At 42.7% G+C, this 21,188-nt stretch overlaps 1 protein-coding gene across 2 annotated transcripts in view; it reads left to right on the top strand.

Moving 5' to 3' along the window:
- LOC113061786 (contactin-5) overlaps window positions 1–21,188 on the top strand; it is a 265,848-nt gene that overhangs the window by 91,832 nt on the left and 152,828 nt on the right. For both annotated transcript variants that reach the window (XM_026231223.1, XM_026231222.1), the window contains exon 2: window positions 3,582–3,700. In XM_026231223.1, the coding sequence (XP_026087008.1) occupies window positions 3,646–3,700 (55 nt within the window). In that variant the 5' untranslated portion in view covers window positions 3,582–3,645. The remainder of the gene's footprint in view (window positions 1–3,581; window positions 3,701–21,188) is intronic.

The following is a 21,188-nucleotide window of genomic DNA, read 5'->3' as shown; positions in this document are numbered from 1 at the left end:
AAAATAGGGCCCATAGTCTATTACATGTGCAAAATATAACTGTATGCCAAGTATGCCACTGACCAGTGTTATGTAAAATGGCCATATATTGGTTATTTATAGCACTGCATAGATGGTAAAATACTGTGGTAATATCATGAGGATATAATGTGCAAATAGTAAAAGTTACAAATAAATAAACATGTATTCTCATTTGGCTCTCAACGAAGGCGGACGCATTTTCTCTCCCTCTCCTTCCCCTTACCTACCTTGCTTGCTTTCTCGTCTTTCTAGTCTCGTCTATTGTCTAATACTTAAGAGACTCTCTCTGCACTGCTCTCCAAACTGAAAAGCATGGATTTGATTAACTGGTCTCTCAACGCAATTGACACCATCTTCTCGATGAGAAACTTGGGTTCGGGGGAACCTGACTGCCCTGCCGGAACGTTCGCAGCTGGCTACACGGGCCGTGTGTCTGGCGGCTCTTACCATGGAGGACATTGAAGACATCTACCTATTCGGAACCATGATAACAGGTCTTCTGCTGATTGGATTAGGCTTTGCCCTGGGTTATATAATAATTCAGAAAACGGGAACAGCTGTCCAAAGCCTCATAAGGCTGCCCGTCATGATTGAATCAGTGGGCAGCAGTGTTGGTCATCTTACTTGAAAAAAGTAATTAGTTACAGTTACAAATTACTTCTCCCAAAATGTAATTGAGTTAGTAACTCAGTTACCACATTGTAAAAGTAATGGTAATGAACACAGCATTAAATATTCAGTACAGTAACATGTTAGCATGAGTTGATGTGAGGTGGTTCATAAGATTTGAATTGCTTGAGGCAGACATGGATAAAGTCTTTTTTCCTGGGTATACCGTGCATGTTACAGAAAAATTCTCGCCTTTAATTTCCGGTACTTCCAGTTCGAGAAAACCATTATCACTGATGCCATCTTGTGTTTGGTTGTCAGAGCGTGCAGTGAGATAGTGTGAGCAGGGCACCGCCCACCCAGCCAATCATCATCGGATTTGCAACGGTGTCAGGCAGCTGATGTGTAGCCACTAGCCAAAGCATGACACCTTGCGCTTTATTCAAACAAATTGTATTAACGCGACACTTTACATTCTCAGTAAAGATAACGGCATTGCAACAATGGGAAAAGTAATTAATTAGATTACTTCGTTACTGAAAATTCTATTAAAAAACTCTATTAATAACGCCTTTATACTTAAACGCCGTTACTCCCAACACTGGTGGGACTATTAACCGCAATATGGATACCATGACGGAGAAGCTCACGGCTTTGCAAAGGAAAATGGATGGATTTGGAGACCAGAATGGACAAAGAGAATAACCGGTCAATTGGAATGCGGCTACTCAGCCCAAGACCAAAAAATCGCAATCTTATATCCTCAGCCAAGGCCAATGTTGGGAACAACAACTACCCCAGAAGAGCACTGCAGCGAGATTCTCTTGCAGTCCTCCCCCTACACCACAGACACCTGCTGATTGTTGACTCTGTCTGGGACCTCATGGCTGTCTCATTGGCATCTTGCTGTGTCGCTATCACAATCTTAGGACTGAGGCACCTAGATTTGAATCCCAGCTCTCCAGGCCTACAAATACACGAACTCTTATATACATACACCCACACATACGCACATATATACAGCTTTGCATTCAAACCCCCACCCCCCTCCCTCGCCTTCGCTGCTTTGTACCGCCAGTCTGACAAGCGTGTGAGGGCGCCGTAGGGCTGCAGGACCGGATGGCTGCTTGCCTGTGCTGGATTACCTTGACTCCCCCTTTTCCCCTCCCCTGTTGCAAAGTCGCGTGTTTTTTTGCTGTATTGATTATGTGTAGGGGTGTCCCCGACTAAGGATTTTCATAGTCGAATCAGAATTTTCGAATCTTGCCAATTCGATTGATAGTCGAATCATATGTTTGGGGGTGGGGCAAAATACAATAACAAGAGACAACTCAGACATTCGACTAACATGATTACGGATGTTAACACACAGGGAAAATGTGTAATGAACACCTTGCAGATATTAACGGGTTAAATAATGTTTTATGTTTTGATGAACAGATAGCTAACACTTAATGTCGGCGAAACCATAACAATTTTATTTTATTTATTTTTGCAATAGTGCTCTCATTATAATGTTAGCCTAAAACGTTAGCAGTTAATGTTCTGCATTTCTATTTTGAGCTGTGCGCGCTGAAGATGACCAGTAAAGTGACGCATTTGATAGCAAGTTTTTAATCAATGGGATTCAACTCAGAATTTCATATAGAATACGCTTTCTTATTTATACAACATAACGTTAATATTAAGACTTATAGGCTATTTGCAAAAAGGGCCCGAATGCACATGAACATATCTGCAGGGCTCTGAATGCACACTCCTTTTGTGGATGTGTTCTTCATGAAACACTGTGCAGAAACACAACAGTCCCAGTCATGGTTATTAATATTCTGCATTGTAGTTTGACCTGCTCGCACTGTGCGCTGAAGAGATATCACCATAGTACTACAATGAAGTGCTTGACTCAAAACCAAATGCATATCAGGTAAATAATAGATCCGCAATATATATACAACAGCTGAAATGTTTTGAAATCTCTTGTACCCTACCTGTTCAGAAAAAATCCAGTCTCTGCCTGTGTCAGTTTGAGTCTTGGTAAAGTTTTAAATCCCTGCTGCCAAGATGCTCCTCTGTCGGTCACGGATTATGGAAAGTGAAACCTAAAGCTATAGGGGTGGTTGGATTTATTCACGCACTTCAAAATATTAATTTGAAGCTTATTTCTTTTCAGATTATTAAACAAATTATTAACTATAGTCAAAATGGCATCATCAATAACACTCCGTGAATGTTAGATTGGTAGTAGAATCAGGCTCCTCGAATCATCGATTTGTCGTCTATTCGGGTAACCCCTAATTATGTGCTTTTGTTGCTGAGGCATTTTTCCGTGTTCTCACACTGTACTCCCAAAGGAGCATAGTCTGGGTGTTGCTTTTTTTCTCCTCCCTTCCCTAATGTTATGCTGTATTTCTTTTCCCCGGTACTGCATTTTGCTGCCTTGTACCCACATGTGAAATGACAATAAAGTTGAATCTAATCTAATCTAAAATTATTAGTCCAGATGTTTATGTTACATGACATGTTATTTACTCTCATACTGGTCTGGGTCATATAAGGGTCATATTATTATTATTTTTATTATTTTTTTCACATTAATGATCATTTTAGAGGCTATATATATATATATGTATATATATATATATATATATATATATATATATGGCATGCTTTTTATGAAATTCAGTTTTGCAGTGGACTGGCCAGTACTTGGTGGTGTATTTATTACCAGTAATACCATGGGATTTTATTCGGGGTTGTGTTTGTTATTGCAGTGCTTTATCTGGATTTGCTCCAGAATTCCAATACCTGATATTTCTTGAACCATCAGGTTTAGCCCTCATGTCGATAACAGTATTTTGAGTTAAACTAACCTACCTCTTTCTTTCACTCTTACTCACACATTCACATTAAATTCACTCTGTCCCTCTCTGTTGTCATCTTGTTTTTCATAGGCAATGCTTTAATGAAGAAACAGACCTACTAACAATCTCACGGAAGGGACCCTCCAGAACAAGTATGGGGTCACCATGGAAACCACTTCTCCTGCTGTCAGTTATCAGCGGCCTAGCAGGTATGAGAGCGGTGGTGCGATTATACTATGATAAGAAACGGCCTTTCTTGAAAACAGTCTCCTCTTGCTTGTCTCTCTCTTTCTCTCAGCAACATTAACAAAGGGCTGCCGTGAAACACTTCCCGGTATCTTTGTTATTCAGGGCTTGTTACTGCTCCACTGCCCTCGTATTCACAATATCTGTAGCTCTCATAATGCTGTTGAGGTATTGTCTTGAACTGTTAGCTTGGTTAAGTAAACATCAGATAGCATAATTGACGTCTAAAATGTAGTCTTGAATGTGTAATGTTATACGTCTTTAGCGGATAGAGGAGCCCTTGGTGTGCAATTATTGAACAGATGTTTGCACCATACCAAGCTATGGCAAACAAGCCTGGTCGAGAGATAAAGTATTCATATTAGCATGCTCATGTTTCACATGCTGTCTTTTGAAGCACCACTTTGTAGAGATGGCTTCTGTTCTGAAATACTGATAAAAGGAATTCTGAAGAGCAGAAAGTAGTATAACAATATGAAAGCTGTGTGATTTACCAAGCAATATAGTTATGTCTAATAAACAACAGTTAATTCTGTTCTTCTAATCCCAAACTGTAACATTTCACTGTTTGTTTCACTTGAACCGTATTCAGATGGAAATAGTTTTTCTCAAAGGGATGCAAGCTTCTTATTTAACATTTACAGGGGTTAGTACGTGATTTTATTGCCATCCGAATCCAGAATGCCGGTGTTTTAAAAATCCCCAGCCAAATTAGCTTTGTTGTTGTTGTTTTTTAATCTTGAGAACAGGGGCCCGTTCTTCTTAAGTCGCTTATTACATCCGAGATCAAATGACACATCCAAGATGATATCATCGTGCTAATCAATAATTGGGTTCTTCGAACACACCTGTTGTGTATGATTAGTATCGCTGGATTTAGTTATCTGAGATAATTGCGCATTCATGTGTTGGCTTAAAAGGGGATGTGTATCGATACTCGAAACCATGATCAGCAGTGCAGCGATTGGCTGGTGGCAAGACGGCAATGTAATGACGTCATATAATTTAAAATGACACCCGACAAAAAACTTGACAAATTTCTGGACTTTTATAAGGAAACAGCCAAGCAAACAAAACTACATGAATTTTATAATAGATACATGGAACAGATAATAGATACATGTTTTTATTTTATTAGAATTTATTTCATGATTCCCAATTAATTAGATTCGCAATTTATAATAGTTGTGCAGTCTTTACAAATTTTATTTCAATTTAGAAATTATTTATTCATTTCATTTTATATTTGGACAGATTTGTTACGTGACAGCATTAATGAAAGTTTCTTAAGGGTGAATATCATGTTATCTGCATGTCTTGCGCTCCATCAAGCCACTCTTATAATAGCAGTCATCACTCAAAATAATGCACGACTCTATTATCTGTATAGCATGTGTCTAAGACTCTAATACAATTATGAAGTAATAATTTTATGACAAATAAATATTTCAGTGAGTAAAACTGTGTCTATAGTAGGCTGTTATGGACTACACGGCATTTTTATATTATTTTTAAATATATATTTTTAAATGATTATTGTAAATTATTGTCCCTGGATCAGTACGATACTCTTGTAATAAAGCAGGCATATTTTGAGTATCAGTTCTGGTTGAAAAGAAGCGAGCTAATCCTGTTTACATGAAATAAGCCTGCTCCCGCAATTGTGTGTGTGTATATATATATATATATATATATATATATATATATATATATATATATACACACACACACGTCTAAAGCATATTAAGTGAATAAACTAGTCTTAATAAACTCTTTTTACATAAACCACGATAAACTATAAAAACGGACCATATTCACCGGTGTATTAGCTCAATATGAAGAATGTCGGGTGCAGCTGAAAGTGAGTAAGTTGAGTCGTAGATCAGTTGATGCTCTGTTTCAATCGGTTGAATCTGATTTAGTGATCAGGTTCAACCAATTCACTAAAATGAACTGGTTCAAAAGAACAATTTATTTGTGAACTGCACTCCAGACTGTTTGCCTGAGGCTATGGATTACAGCTGACAATGTTCTAAAAATTGTTTAGTTTCTTAGCGGAGATATAATACTGATGTTTAGTGTTGTTTCCATTAACATATATTCACTTATGTGCTGATTTCCAACAAAAGACAGAAATCTGATGCAATTGTACTTACATGAATGGGGTCTTTTATCACAGGGACGGCTCCATGTTTTAATAGCAAACGATGTACGTCGACTTGGGCCATGTTTATAAAACATTAATCACTCAAATGACCAGAACACACAAACACACTTGATACACTCCGTTGCTGCCCCGGAAAAACAAACTGCAGGCACTGTTCATGTAACGCTGGGTTCTTTGGGAAGCTGAACGCGGTAAGCTTTCCCTCACATCCAAAAATGCTGTTATTTGGAGACATTCTCGAACAAATCCTATGCAGCGCTGCTGACGATTTCCAGAGGAAGCGCGTTGATGTGTGCGGTCTCGCTTACCTCTGGCCAACGTGTGCGCGGGCGCGCTTTTCCAAGAGAAATGCTAATATAAGGAGTTCCGCTCTCGTCTACGTCATTAGATACACAATCAGAAAAGAAAAAAAAAAAAAAAACTGAAACTTGTACATACCCGGAAGTAAGATTTTTAGCACAGAAAATCCTCAGTCATTTTTCTAAATTATTTTTTAAAACGTTGGCCATGTTTAGCATGAGAATCCTTCACTTTAACACTGTGAACAACTCTGAATACACGAAACACCATTGTAGCCCCCATTTAAACACTGTACATGCTCTCTCAAAGTGACAGTAGCTGCAGATTTGTGCTTAATAAACCACCAAGAACCTACTGTTCTTTATTATTCTGCTGAAAAAAGGAAAAGTAAAATAGGGCAAGTAAAATATCAGCACACTTTCTTTTTTGAGTGAAATATCCCTTTGAACAATTCTTAAAACTGCTTAATTAATTAGTACTTTTGCACCCAGTGCTTTATGAATTTATGAAAGATTTGTTCCCAGTTGAAAACTTTTTTTTTTTTTTTTTTTTTTTTTAGTGCAGACGAACATCTGAATCAATCATCACTATTAATTATACAGTGTTTGTGGAGCCTGGTTACACAGTTTATATCACTCAAACCCACATAGCATCTGAGCAAGGAACAGATTGCACACGCACACACACGCACACACACACACACACACACACACACACACACACACACACACACACACATACAGGATTACTTTGTGTTCCTCTTGTAAAGTGCATTGGAGAATTGACAAAGTATAATCTTAGAATGTTGTTAAACTCAACAACTTAATACCAGAGATGTAGTCTCTACCACTGAAGAAAGCATAACTGTCAACTTAGATAATGTGTGCCTTAATAATTACATTATAGCCTTGATATAATCGAATTGCTAAGTTTTATGAAAGGTCAATAAGTGTTTGCGGATAATTAAATGAACATACACAGCACTCACAAGTAATAGGTAAAACAGAAAAGAATATATGTATTCTGTTTAATAACTTATCAGCACGTTTTTAACAACATAGGCTCATTGAAAAAAAAAAATTAAAATGTGCCTGCTCATACAGTACAAGTCACTGCAGTTTCCAGCTGTAAATGTTGGCAGTAAACACCAGTAACTTTTATTACATTTCAAATACCATAGTGTTTCACATACTATACTGCAGACTAAAACATTTTGACAGCTGCATCACATAACTTCCATATGTATGACTTTTCTGACATAGTAAACTTGCTTGATAGCTTACCTGGTAGAGCACTGGATGATGCAGAGCACTCAGATACATTCCTTGCGTGTGAAACACAATAAAAGAGCACAACATCGTGTAGAAGCAAGCTAAAATGGCATGGTCTTTTTAGCAAATCTGTTTTTTTATCTCACAATTGCTCTTGTTAACTCTGTTGGTCAGGTTTAGATTATAGGATTTAGCGTAGACAGTACATAATTTTCAAATTAGATTTCAAATGAACTTTTAGCAGTGTTCACAGGATATTCCATTCTGATCTGCCTTGATGAATACAACAACCAACATAATAAATAATTGCCAGATTAACATAAGGGATGCCACAATTCTCAATATGATATTGAACCATTCTGTGCGACATCCACAGTTCAATAATGCACTTGTGAATTGTGTTTTTTTTTTTTTTTTTTTTTTTTTTTTTCTGGTTTTGTATTTATATAATTTGTGTGTGCCTGTGAGTTAATTCACTGAGATGAGGAAATGCCTCCCCTCTTATAACATGCACTACACACCAAAACACCTTCTCTTGTAATGGCCTGTAATGAGAAGTGTTTCTATACCTGTCCAACAAAAGAGAACATTATAAAATGTTTTTTTTTTTTTTTATTCCACAAAGTCAGATGTATGTTTTAAATAACTTCCTTTTGTGATCTGGTGTGGCATCTTATCACAGAATGAGACAGAAAATATATTACAGTATATATGATAATAAAGGCTATGTCTAAAGGCTATGGCTATCTACAGTACATTTAATTAGCCTCTAGTACACCATATATTGTGGCAGTCAAGTGTTTCTGGTGTTCATGTTTCATTGTTTTTAATGTTTCGCTCTTCTTTTTAATAATTCCTGGTGATACAGTAGTTATTACTTTGTCCATATTAAGGATTTATTTGAATGTCTTAAGTTCTATATTACTTCTGTAATGCATATGTGAAGTTTCTGCATGATGGCACCCTCTGAATGAATGTAACAGACATGATTTTATAGCACTCAATAATGGCCTTTCCAACCTTTTTTGGGTAAAGTAGGAAAAAAAATACTTCTCTCAAAATAAATTATAAGTAGACTTGTACAAATCCACATCTTTCTCCAGTGTATATAAGTTTACAGGAGTTTTTAGTTATTAATTTGGTTTAAAATTGCATTTTAAATCGCAAAAACATTCCAATGTGCCAAACCATCAGAGCCAAACTAAAAACTGCAGTTAAAAAAAAGAAAAGAAAACTAAAGTATGAATTGAACCATGGGCTAACTGTATTATTTCACACCTAATTCACATTCATTTGTTTTCAGCTAGAACTCAACACACTTTTAGCACCACTCAATGCAACAAGCAACATCGTATATAGTAATTTTGCAGAAATCACACCACAGGCACATTTTTTCCAGTGAACCTGTGTAGATTGTATCAAATGTATTTCTGTCTTTGCAATTACGGTTAAGCCTCCGTGTCAGAATAATGCTTAATAACTTCTGCTAAACAGAGCTTATGGCTTGTGACTATAATGTGTTTAACCATTTACCAAGAAGTCCTTCTGCTTTATTTGTAAAAATTGCAAAGCAACATGAATTACATTGACGTCTGTGTTGTACATAGTTCATATTAGTCTGGTTCGTCAGATCTTCTCAGCCCTAGTATCAAACCCCCTTCAGCGCTTAATCTCAGTGAAAGGTTCAGCAGGTGACCGTCCTCCCTTGGGCCATGTCTGTCTCTGAATAAAAACTCTAATGCTGGTGTGAACCGAACAAGCGGGGGACAGGAACACTCTCTACGATGTGATACCATCTGAGACTCCTGGTGTGCTTCAAAATGAAAATGTCGATTGAGGTTTGAAGAGAGACAGAGATGGGGTGAAAGAGAAAAAGCCCTGCTATGAGAGATGGCAACCCGTGAATGTTGGTGTTAGAGGTGCCTGTCAAATGTGTGACCCACATGATGACTTTACTGAGGTTTTGCTCATTATATTATAAACTACACATAGCCAGAGGTGAACTGTGTTTTCAACTGTGTTTGGTTTTACTAAACTAGCATTATTTGGAGATATCTCAAGGTGATTCTATGTTTGGGTGTGATTCCCAGCAGCAAGATTCTTACTGTGTCATATTTAAGACATGGACATTGTTCCCCACTAGGAAATAAAGCAAGCTGACCCTCTCTGACTGTCTGGGCCATTTAAAAGTAAAGTTTGGTCTCCCCACAGGTAATTCTAGCATCTAAACGTGGCCTGCAAATATAGCTGCTATTTTCTAAGGGGTAAACATATGAATTGAGCCTGACTGTGGGGGAAAATTGGACTGATAATCTTTTGCCGGGCCATTTCTTTCCAACTCTCTGCCTAAAGCAATCTGAAATACGTGCAGAAAGCATGACAATACTTCACAATCTGTTTACTGCAAGGCAAATAAGTAATTTGTTCTTCGGGTTTGTCCATGACTTGAATTGTTGCAAGGAAATCTTTGTGGCTATTCTGCTTTCTAACAGGACTAAGATACATTTCACATAGTAGTGCCAGCATGTAACTAGCTTATCTTGTTAAAATAGTTCAATAGTTTTTTGTTTGTTTGTTTTATTAGGAGCCTGTCCTCCGACAAAAAACGACCATACAGGTAGTTTGTGCAAGCACCTTATTACGACCTATTTTTTTTTTTCGTTTTAAAGTTAAGCGGCCTCTAGCGGGCATAAAAATAATGACAGTATCGCGTTGCATCTGTCGTTATGAAATGACATATAACGTCATTACCAATCAAAACGCACGTTTATTTAAATGCTATGTGTGGGCTTATTACACCGATCTCACAGTAATTTGTATATATTTTACTAGGTGGCTTATTCGTTCGAATGACCACACCTAACCTCACCCCTAAACCTAACCCTCACAGAAATCATGCTGAATTATGATTTATTGAGCATATACATTTTACGTGCATGTCCGTTCTCTGGGATCGAACCCATGATAGCATGATTACATATTAAGGTATAACACAATAATCTACCAACTGAGCTACACGAAACGGAAATCAGAGTGCAAATAAAAGAGTACAAAACATTAATATGAAAACGACCTTTTGTCAATAGGGGCGCAATTGTAGTATATGCTCTAATGGGTCGTATTTCAGGGATTTGGATAAACGACCTATACGAGCGTATTGGTTGGACGACAGGTTGTTTATTACATGCATGGTTGAGGAGGCTACTTTAAATTGTAGCTTGTCAAGTTAGAAGCTACTCAAAATTTATAGTAGTTCACTTGGTGCAGCTACTCAAAGGAACACACATGCACACCATAGTTTTTGTGGGGACATGCATAGGCATAATGGTTTTTATTCTATACAACGGTATTTTCTGGCCCCTTACACTAGCGCTTCCCATAAACCTACCCCTAACACAAAACTTTCAGCCATTTAAAATTTTCAAAACATTTCATTTTGTATGATTTATGGCTTTTACCCTCATGCAAAAAAAATAAATGTTCCCACAAGGTCAAAATTTACTGGTATTACTTTTGATTAGAGAGCTAAACTTGTAGCACAGTGCCCCTTCAGAACTAATGTTTCTCATCCCTGCTCACGAATTGCTTTGGAAAATGAATGGAAAATAAATGGATGTTGGGGTGTGCAGCGAAATCAATATCTTCCATTGTTGCAATGGCAAAATAATTTGGATAAAACCAGATGTTGGCAGGTCTTAAACTGGAAGTTTGTCCAAAATATATATGAAAAACCTGTTTGAAATCTACTTCTGTTCCTTTGGCCTCCATAGGTAACATAAGCAAATATACCTTGTATAATTATAAATGTATTCATACAGTTATATATAAAATTTCTGTATATTCTGTAGAAGGACATTGATGTGTGGAATAGGCAGGCATGTTCCCACTAATTTTTTTTTTTTTTTTTTTTTTTTTTTTTTTTTTGCCAAATTACAATTTTGCCCCCACAAACCTTTGAAAGCCATTTAAAAAATAGTTTAAAAAAAATATTGGGGATTGAGAAAGAATGAGTGAAAAGTCATGTGAGAGGAGCCTCCGTTCCAATATTATTTTATATGACTTGTTATGATTGGCTTTGATTGGTTTATGGAATAAATCCTGTGTCTTGTGTTTGTGTGCATTCCTTATTCGTGAATCTGTCTGAATGAAGATTTTAATGGCCAGGGGCGCTGCACAAGATCCCGGGCCCTATGCATAGGCAGTCCTAATGGGATTGCAAGTCTTTATATGTGTATTGCCTAATCTGACATGATTTTAAACTACTTGTAATGTAGCAAACTACTTTGGCTTGACTGTAGTTTAATTACTGCTGCCTTCAAGTTCACTTGGGAAGTTCCTACGTAAAGCTCAGAAGTCATAATTATTATGTGATGAACATTCAGGTGATTTAGGTTGAGGAACACGTGAGCATATTAATAATTGATTAACTTTTCAACGCTGACACCGAATCAACATTGAACTTACTTGAGCTGAATAATGAAACCGTTGCCTTCTGTTGAGCTGCTTTATAGTGAACTGAATGTTTCATAACTGATGAACTTTGCAACACTGATGCTGTTATTGAACTGAATTGAATTGACATTTAACTAAATTGAGCTGAACTGACACTATTCTCTAAAGATCTGCATTACAGTTGGAAATTGAAGTAGTTTCATAACTGATGAATTTTAACACTGTTATGTTCCTTTTTATTACTGTGAAACTGATATGAAACAAATAATGTGCATTAGGTGTGTAACTGATGATTTATCTTTGTATTCAATCATTTTCATGCTGCCACAGAGAATGATGGGGAATGTAGTTTCGTTGTGCAATCCTGTCACCTCATTAACCAGCTAAATGAGCAGTTCCCTTTCAGTCGGTCACTCTCGACGCCACGTCGGATGACCGACGAATATGGGATATCACTTCGATAGACCAATCTACTTCGAGTGTAAACTAAACGAGCCAATGCACATTGGCATGCAATTATTGCATCCAGCTGCCGCTGATCACTGCGTGAGTATAAGAGGGCAGCAGGTGCAATGCATACCAGCTTTTCGCTTCGGAGCCGATCTAGTATCGCTCTGCTCAACTGTGTCTGCTGTGAACTACGGGTTCAGCACGCTCTCGGAAGCTTCGTGTGTTGGCGAGACGGCGCTTCAGCGGCGGTCGTTCCTGTGTCGAGTGGATTTGCACACTTCAGGTTGCACTACCCCTGTCGTGTTGCAAGCGGCCATCCCCCCTGTGCGCCTCAGCACTGAAAGAGCATTTCCTAAAAGAGCAAATTCTCTCTAAAAGAGCTTCACGGGTGCGTCTTTGTAAAGACGACGGATCGTCCTTATAAGGATGCCGTTTCACCCGTGCGTTTCTGGGTGCGGTCGTTACCTGGCACCGGGTGATGGTCACGATCGCTGCCTCACGTGTCTGGGCGTCGAGCACGCTGAGGTGGCTTTCGTGGATGAGTCATGTTCTCACTGCGGGAATATGACCATCTCGGAGCTGCAAACCAGGCTCCGCTACCTTCAGGGGGGCGGAGTCCCGTTGCCGCGGCCGCGATCTGGGGCTCGTTCTGGCGGCCGACAGACGAGAACCACTTCCGGCAGTAGCGCGAGGGGTTTGAGGATCACAGTGGTGGCAAACCCCGCAGGGAACCAACCCTCTGGGGACCATCACTCCTCTAGCACCTCCGATCCAGTGGAGCAACCCACGGAACGCGCTGGGCCCTCTACAAGGAGCGTACCAGCGGTATCCAGTGGGACTCCCCCCGACCAGATGTCGATCTCAGCATCGGAGGGAGAGCTGTCGGATCACGGTTCGGTTGCGCTACCGTCCTCTGGGATGGTGACAAAGCCTGATTCGGATCCCGAAGTGGCAGCTATGCTTTCCCGGGCCGCCGAGAGGGTAGGGCTCGAGTGGAATCCCCCACCGCGTCCCGAGCCCTCACGGCTGGATGATTGGTTTCTCGGGGTGGTGCGCGCTGGTTCTCAGCGCCCCACCCCAGTGCCTTTCTTTCCGGAAGTGCATGACGAGCTCACCAAGTCGTGGATGGCACCTTTTACTGCCAGAAACCAGCCGGTGAGCTCCTCCTCCCTCACCACCCTCGAGGGCGGTGCAGCGAAGGGGTATTCAGGAATCCCGTCGGTGGAGCGGGCGGTAGCGATGCAATTGTGTCCTAAGTCCGCCGCCTCCTGGCGTGGAGACCCGGTGCTCCCTTCCCGGGCCTGTAGGCACTCGTCTGGTCTGACCGGCAGTGCCTATGTGGCTTGCGGGGAAGCTGCTTCCGCCTTACACGCTATGGCGTTACTGCAGGTGCACAAGGCTAAGGCACTGAAAGACCTGCACGAGGGTGGTCACGATCCAGCGCTTCTGGAAGAGCTCCGAACCGCCACTGACCTTGCGCTTCGAGCGATGAAGGTCACCGCGAGTTCGCTGGGTCGTGCGATGTCCACATTAGTGGTCCAGGAGCGCCATCTGTGGCTGGGTCTGGCAGACATGAGGGACACCGACAAGGTCCGGTTTCTCAATGCCCCTGTGTCCCAGACCGGCCTCTTCGGCGACGCAGTTGAGATTTTGGCCCAGCAATTCTCGGCTGCCCAGAAGCAGACTGAGGCGATCCGACACATCCTGCCCCGGCGGGCAGCTGCTGCTATCTCCACCCACCCGCCGGCTGCAGTGCCCCAGCCTGCTCGTCGCCGAGGGCAGCCCCCTGCATCCGCCCCTGCTCACGCGTCGCATCTGCAGCAGCCTCCAAGTGGTGCCGTTGAGCTGGGCACAGGCAGGCTGCCCCTCCCGTCCTGGCCCCCGTCAAACCTGACGGTAAGCAGAAGAGCAAGAGGCCCTGGGACGGGTGACCCAGAGAGAGGTAGCTGCTTTCTGGGAGATGGTGTAGGCACCTCTCCCTCCCCTGGAGGAGGGCCAGGCGGAGAATTTGGAAATCTCGACAGGAGAGTAGTTTCCTCCCTCTCTGGGTCCCAGGAGGGCACGGAGAGTTGCGGACGGCCAAGCACCGGACCTCACTCATCCTCCTCCTTCGCCAGATGGCAGCTGCGGGCGGTTCGAGAGCGTCAACAAAGGCCCTACTCACGCACCCTCTGCCAACCCATGGAACCAGGTGAGCCCTGCACCCCACACTCGCACCACACTCCGGCCTGCTCACAAGCCGCCCGAGTTGGGCCCCTGTGTTCCACCTCGCTGCCCCACTGCGGGTACGGCTGTGGTTCTGCTGGTCCCGCTTGTACGGTTCTTAGGCGCCTGGTCAGCGCTACCCAGCCCGTCTCGCTGGCTTCTGCGAACCATCAGCCTCGGCTATGCGATTCAGATCGCCCGGCTTCCCCCCAAGCTCTGCGGTGTCCGCTTCACTACAGTGGAAGCGTCCGATGCCCCTGTCTTGCGGAAAGAGATCGCAGTCCTACTGGCGAAGGCCGCGATAGAGCCGGTCCCTCCAGCCGATATGAGGAAGGGGCTTTACAGCCCGTACCTCATTGTACCCAAGAAAAGCAGTGGGTTACGACCGGTCTTGGATCTGCGAGTTTTGAATCCGGCCCTCTATCGGCTACAGTTCAAAATGTTGACACAGAAACGCATTTTCAGGTGCGTCCGTCCCCAAGATTGGTTTGCAGCGATCGACCTGAAGGACGTGTACTTTCATGTGTCCATACTTCCGCGCCACAGACCTTTTCTGCGGCTTGCGTTCGAAGGACTAGCATATCAGTACAAGGTCCTGCCCTTCCGGCTGTCCCAGTCTCCCTGTGTCTTCACGGAAGTCACGGAGGCAGCTCTCGTTCCTCTCAGAGAGCAGAGTGTTCGCATTCTCATTTGGCTGATACTAGCACAGTCTCGAGATCAGTTGTGCGAGCACAGGGATGTGGTGCTCCGGCACCTGAGCCTGTTGGGCCTTCAGGTCAGCTGGGAAAAGAGCAAACTCTCACCATTGCAGAGGATCTCTTTTCTCGGTATGGAGTTGGATTCGGTCGAACAGACAGCACGCCTCACAGAGGAACGTGCGCGGTCGGTGCTAGCCTGCTTGAATACATCCAAGAGCAGGACGGCGGTCCCACTGAAACTCTTTCAGAGGCTCCTGGGGCATATGGTGGCCACAGCGGCACTTACACCGCTCGGCCTATCACATATGAGACCGCTCCGGCACTGGCTTTATGGCCGAGTCCCGAGGTGGGCGTGGAAGCGCGGCACTCACCAGGTCCAAGTTACACCGGCCTGTCGCCAAACCCTCACTCCGTGGTCAGATCTGGCATTCCTATGGGCAGGGGTGCCCCTAGAGCAGATCTCCAGGCATGCTGTGGTTTACACGCATGCCTCCACCACCGCCGGGGGGGCCACGTACAACGGGCATGCAGTCTCAGGGGTTTGGACGGGCCCGCAGCTGCAGTGGCACATCAATTGCCTAGAGTTGTTAGCAACGCACCTTGCCTTGAACCGTCTCAAAGGTCTCTTACGAGGCAAGCCTGTGCTGGTCCGATTGGACAACACTGCGACTGTTGCGTACATCAACCACCAAGGTGGTCTGCGCTCTCGTCGCATCTTGCAACTCGCCCGCCACCTCCTCCTTTGGAGTCAGAAGGTTCTGAGGTCACTTCGTGCTGTTCACATTCCAGGCCTGCTCAGTCGTACAGCCGACGAGCTGTCTTGAGCAATGCTCCCAGGAGAATGGCGACTCCATCCCCTGACGGTCCAGCTGATTTGGAGGCGGTTCAGAGCCGCTCAGGTAGACCTGTTTGCTGCTCCAGAGACCTCTCACTGCCAGGCTTTCTACTCCCTGACCGAGGGAACTCTCGGCACGGACGCACTGGCACACAGCTGGCCGCGGGACCTACGCAAGTATGCGTTTCCCCCAGTGAGCCTTCTCGCACAGACGTTGTGCAAAGTCCAGGAGGACGAGGAGCAAGTCTTACTAGTAGCGCCATATTGGCCTACTCGGACCTGGTTCCCCGAACTAGTGCTTCTCTCGACAGCCCCTCCTTGGCTGGTTCCTCTGAGGAGGGATTTACTGACTCAGAGACGGGGCACCATTTGGCACCCGCGTCCAGACCTTTGGAAACTCCATGTTTGGTCCCTGGACGGGACGCGGAGGTTCTAGGTGACCTACCCCAAGAGGTAGTTAACACCATCACTTCGGCAAGAGCACCGTCTACGAGACACGCCTATGCCTTGAAGTGGAACCTGTTCGTTGAGTGGTGTTCTTCTCGCCGAGAAGACCCCCGAAGATGCCCGATTGCGGCCGTGCTATCCTTTTTGCAGCAAGGGTTGGAGCGAAGGCTGTCTCCCTCCACCCTCAAAGTCCAGGTTGCTGCTATTGCTGCGTACCATGACCCTGTGAATGGGAAGTCTTTGGGTAAGCATGACCTCATCATCAGGTTCCTTAGAGGGGCCAGGAGGTTAAATCCATCCCGGCCCCCCTGTATACCCTCTTGGGACCTGTCTCTAGTGCTTAAATCACTACAGCAGGGCCCATTCGAGCCTTTGCATTCAGTTGAGCTAAAGTTTCTTTCATTGAAAACTGTGCTCCTGCTTGCACTGGCCTCCATCAAGAGGGTAGGGGACCTGCATGCATTTTCGGTCAACGATTCGTGCCTAGAGTTCGGGCCGGCTGACTCCCAGGTAATCCTGAGGCCCCGGCCTGGCTACGTGCCCAAGGTTCCCACTACACCCTTCAAAGACCAAGTGGTGAACCTGCAAGCGCTGCCCCTGGAGGAGGCAGACCCAGCCCTGGCTTTGCTTTGTCCTGTTCGAGCATTAAGGTGCTACGTGGACCGGACGCAAAGCTTCAGGACCTCAGACCAGCTCTTTGTCTGTTACGGAGGCCGGCAGAAGGGGAATGCCGTCTCTAAGCAGAGGATGGCCCACTGGATTGTGGATGCCATAACCCTGGCTTATCAGGCTCAGGATGTGCCCTGCCCGTTCAGGCTTCGAGCTCACTCAACTAGAAGTGTTGCATCCTCCTGGGCGCTGGCTCGTGGCGCCTCGCTGACAGATATTTGTAGAGCGGCGGGCTGGGCGACCCCTAACACGTTCGCTAGGTTCTATAGCCTTCGTGTAGAGCCGGTATCCTCCTGTGTTCTCACCTCAAACGGGTAGTGGCACTGAGAGGCCCCGGTTAGTGTCGGCTTGCTAAAACTGCTCCAGAGTGTCCGAACTGTAGACCCTGTTGAGTTCCTCCATCACCCTAGGCAGCTGGACGCGGCGGAACGTCCGGCGCCAGGCCTTCATGATGAATCCGTGAGAACCATGGAAGGCTGGGCTCCATATTGAGACCTAAGCGGTACTCGTATGTGTATAGTCCACGGTATAGTCTTAGAGCCCGTGTTTCCCCGGCAGACTTCTGCCTTCCCAAGAGGGTTTTAATCACCTCAAATTTCTCCGTATACTCCTAAACGGATGCTATATGTGTATTTGCCTCCGAGACCTCCTTCGGGAAGGATGGGGCTTCCGCAGCGTCCCGGCTCCAAGCGGACCGGGTACGTTTTCCCAGTGTTATCCAATCTCACCCAGTGAGGTAGTGCTTTGACAATGGTGAGTGGAGCTACTTGTTCTGAGCCCCGGCCTACACCTAATAGGGGCGCAGGCGGCTCGCACAGGGCACTGGAAGGGGCAGCACCCATGGCGCTTTGATAGGGATCCCATATTCGTCGGTCATCCGACGTGGCGTCGAGAGTGACCGACTGAAAGGGAACGTCTCGGTTACGTATGGTAACCCTCGTTCCCTGAAGGAGGGAACGGAGACGCCACGTCCCGTCGCCATGGTTGCTGTACCGCCGCTGAGCTGCCGGGTTCCCGGCTCGGCTCCTCAGCGAAAAACTGGTATGCATTGCACCTGCTGCCCTCTTATACTCACGCAGTGATCAGCGGCAGCTGGATGCAATAATTGCATGCCAATGTGCATTGGCTCGTTTAGTTTACACTCGAAGTAGATTGGTCTATCGAAGTGATATCCCATATTCGTCGGTCATCCGACGTGGCGTCTCCGTTCCCTCCTTCAGGGAACGAGGGTTACCATACGTAACCGAGACGTTTTATCTGGCAAGCTTTATCACTATTTTTCATCAGCAGTACATAAAAGAGGTACAAGATAATTGCACAGTCAACATACACAATTAAGACTTAATTATGACCAATTTGTTTCCACCATGACTCTTTATTTGACACGCCTTCAACTTGAAAAGAATGAATTTGCTCATCTCTTAATACAATCATTCTGACATTGAATTGCATGCTTTTAAGTCGTTTGTTGCTAGGAAAGCTATATTAAAGTTTCAAAGTAACTTCCCCAACATTGTAGTGTAACATGGTGAAATCATGGCTCTGTTGATAACATAAATAACATTTATAATTATAAAATGTATTTCTAATTCTATAATTGTATAACATTTATAAAAATTAATAATCATTACACTTGTATTAATAGTTGCCTGCCTGTCTGTCTCTTTGTCTGTTTATAATTTCATATATAAACTAATTTAACTTGATATAAAATAGCGTGTCTGTGGATTTATTCATTTAATATTTCAAAATATAACAATTTTAATAAATGCATTTAATTTATAAACATGTAAATTAATGTTAATTTGAATTGGTACTCAACGTCGACTTGATAATACTCATCTGCCACAATTATCAAAATGTACCTTATTTTTCAGAAGTATAAATGGGATCAGCATTTTATGTAATACCATACATTTGGCATTGTTCAACACTAATGGAAATACAGCACTGAATATTATAAATGTGCATCGCCATCATCATAATGGATTATGGCTCTGAATGTTTGTTGTTTTGCAAAATGTTCACCACTTTTGTATGCATAAGAAATTTCCCTGTTTATACAACTCTGACTTTAAACTTTTCAGTGATGTTGTGCTGAAGTGTCTCAGGATGCGTATGGTTGCATCAAATAAATCTGCATGGATTACACGTCCTTTATTTAGTATTAGAATGAGCTGTCTCCTGCTGCTGGACCGAGGCTGAGTCAGGGACCGATACATAATGGCTCTATGTGGACACCTGCATTAAGAATAAACCGGCACTTCATGCTGATGGTCCACCAGAGAGCCACACTTAACAGCCATTACTCTCAGCTATGTGCTTACACACCGGAAAATAAATGCATGCGCAGGCGGCCTGCAGACCACAGTAAATATTGCGCAAAAAGGTCACTCTGACTGCCACTGACTTAAAGCTTATTGAAGTGTTGCCGTAATAGCACATTTTGAATTCAAATGACTTCTCCAGAAAAGAGCGTTTTTTTTTTTTTTTTTTTTTTTTGCCAGGTGTTGTTTCTTTGCTGGCTAACGTCTATTTATCATAAGTTCAGTATATTTACACTGCCATTCAAACATTTTTGGTGCTGATGAAGAAGTCTCTATGTTCTATTCTATTCTATTTTATTATATTATATTCTGTAATTTCAGTGATATCAAAGCAAAATTTTCAACACTTATTTTTTTTATTTATAATTAGTATAGTAATTATAATTTTTTCAGGATTCTTTGATAAACATAATATTTGAGACAATATTTTTTTGAAATACAAATGTAATATAACATTATAAATACATACAATTATTATTATATTTTTGAGTTAATATAATGTGCATACATTTCTTTAGCAATTTCTTAAAAAAAAAAAAAAAAAAAAACAAATACCTTCCTAACCCAAACTTTAAAGTTGTAATTTATTTAGCTAGTTTAAGTTCTATGGATACATATATATCCATAAATATGCTTGATTGATTGAATGATTGATTGATTTACTGCAATATTTGATGTTTGTTGTTCAGACCACACACCAGCCTGCCACTATATATATATATATATATATATATATATATATATATATATATATATATATATATATATATATATGGTAACACTTTAGAATAAGGTTCCATTAGTTAATGTTAGTTAATGTCAGTGTTGTAGTCGAGACCAGCTCATTCAAGTCCGAGTCCAGATCGAGTCCAGAGAGGGTCGAGTCCGAGTCAAGACCGAGTTCAGAAAGGGTCGAGTCCGAGTCAAGACCGAGTTCAGAAAGGGTCGAGTCCGAGTCAAGACCGAGACCAGAGAGATTGGGTCTGAGACAAGACCTAAAGAAATCTTCAAGAGTATGTCAAATGTTTGGTGGAAACAATAAAGGTTAAAAGTGCCACATAGTATGTGGTGTAAAGGTAATTTTATTAGTATTATGAAGTGTTACTTGTCAATATTAAGTGCTCATTTTCACATAAAATCGTTGTACCACTATACACATCCATATAACCTTTCTAGTACACATAACATTACTGTACGACCCTATATTGTAATTCTACATAACACTTCTAGTACAAGTAACATTACTGTACCACTATACCTGTAAATGTTCAACTGTAACAGCTTTTACATAACTTTTAACCTTGAAGCTTAACTAATGACTGCTAATATCCTTACAATGTCTTGGATTATGTGCACTTTAGATGTTGTGAAGATTACAGATGGGCATAATTACTTTTTTTTTTTAAAAATAAGTGAGGAGACCATCCTGCTACCCAACCAAGCACGATGTGGTCTCATGATCAATCCACCCAGACTTAAAACTCTCTCTATTGGTGCAGAGGAAGCCGGGACTGACAACAGTTACCATTTCATCACTTTCTGTAACAGCAACGGATAATCTAATGCTAATTTCCCTGGATGGTGCGTTTTAATGCAGGGTAAAATACACACTAGTCGAAGTTTTTTTTAG

Source organism: Carassius auratus, chromosome 43, assembly GCF_003368295.1.
Source record: "Carassius auratus strain Wakin chromosome 43, ASM336829v1, whole genome shotgun sequence".
In the NCBI taxonomy this organism is placed as follows: domain Eukaryota; kingdom Metazoa; phylum Chordata; class Actinopteri; order Cypriniformes; family Cyprinidae; genus Carassius; species Carassius auratus.
Note: the sequence above shows the minus strand (reverse complement) of the source record. Positions and strands in the feature narration are given on the sequence as shown.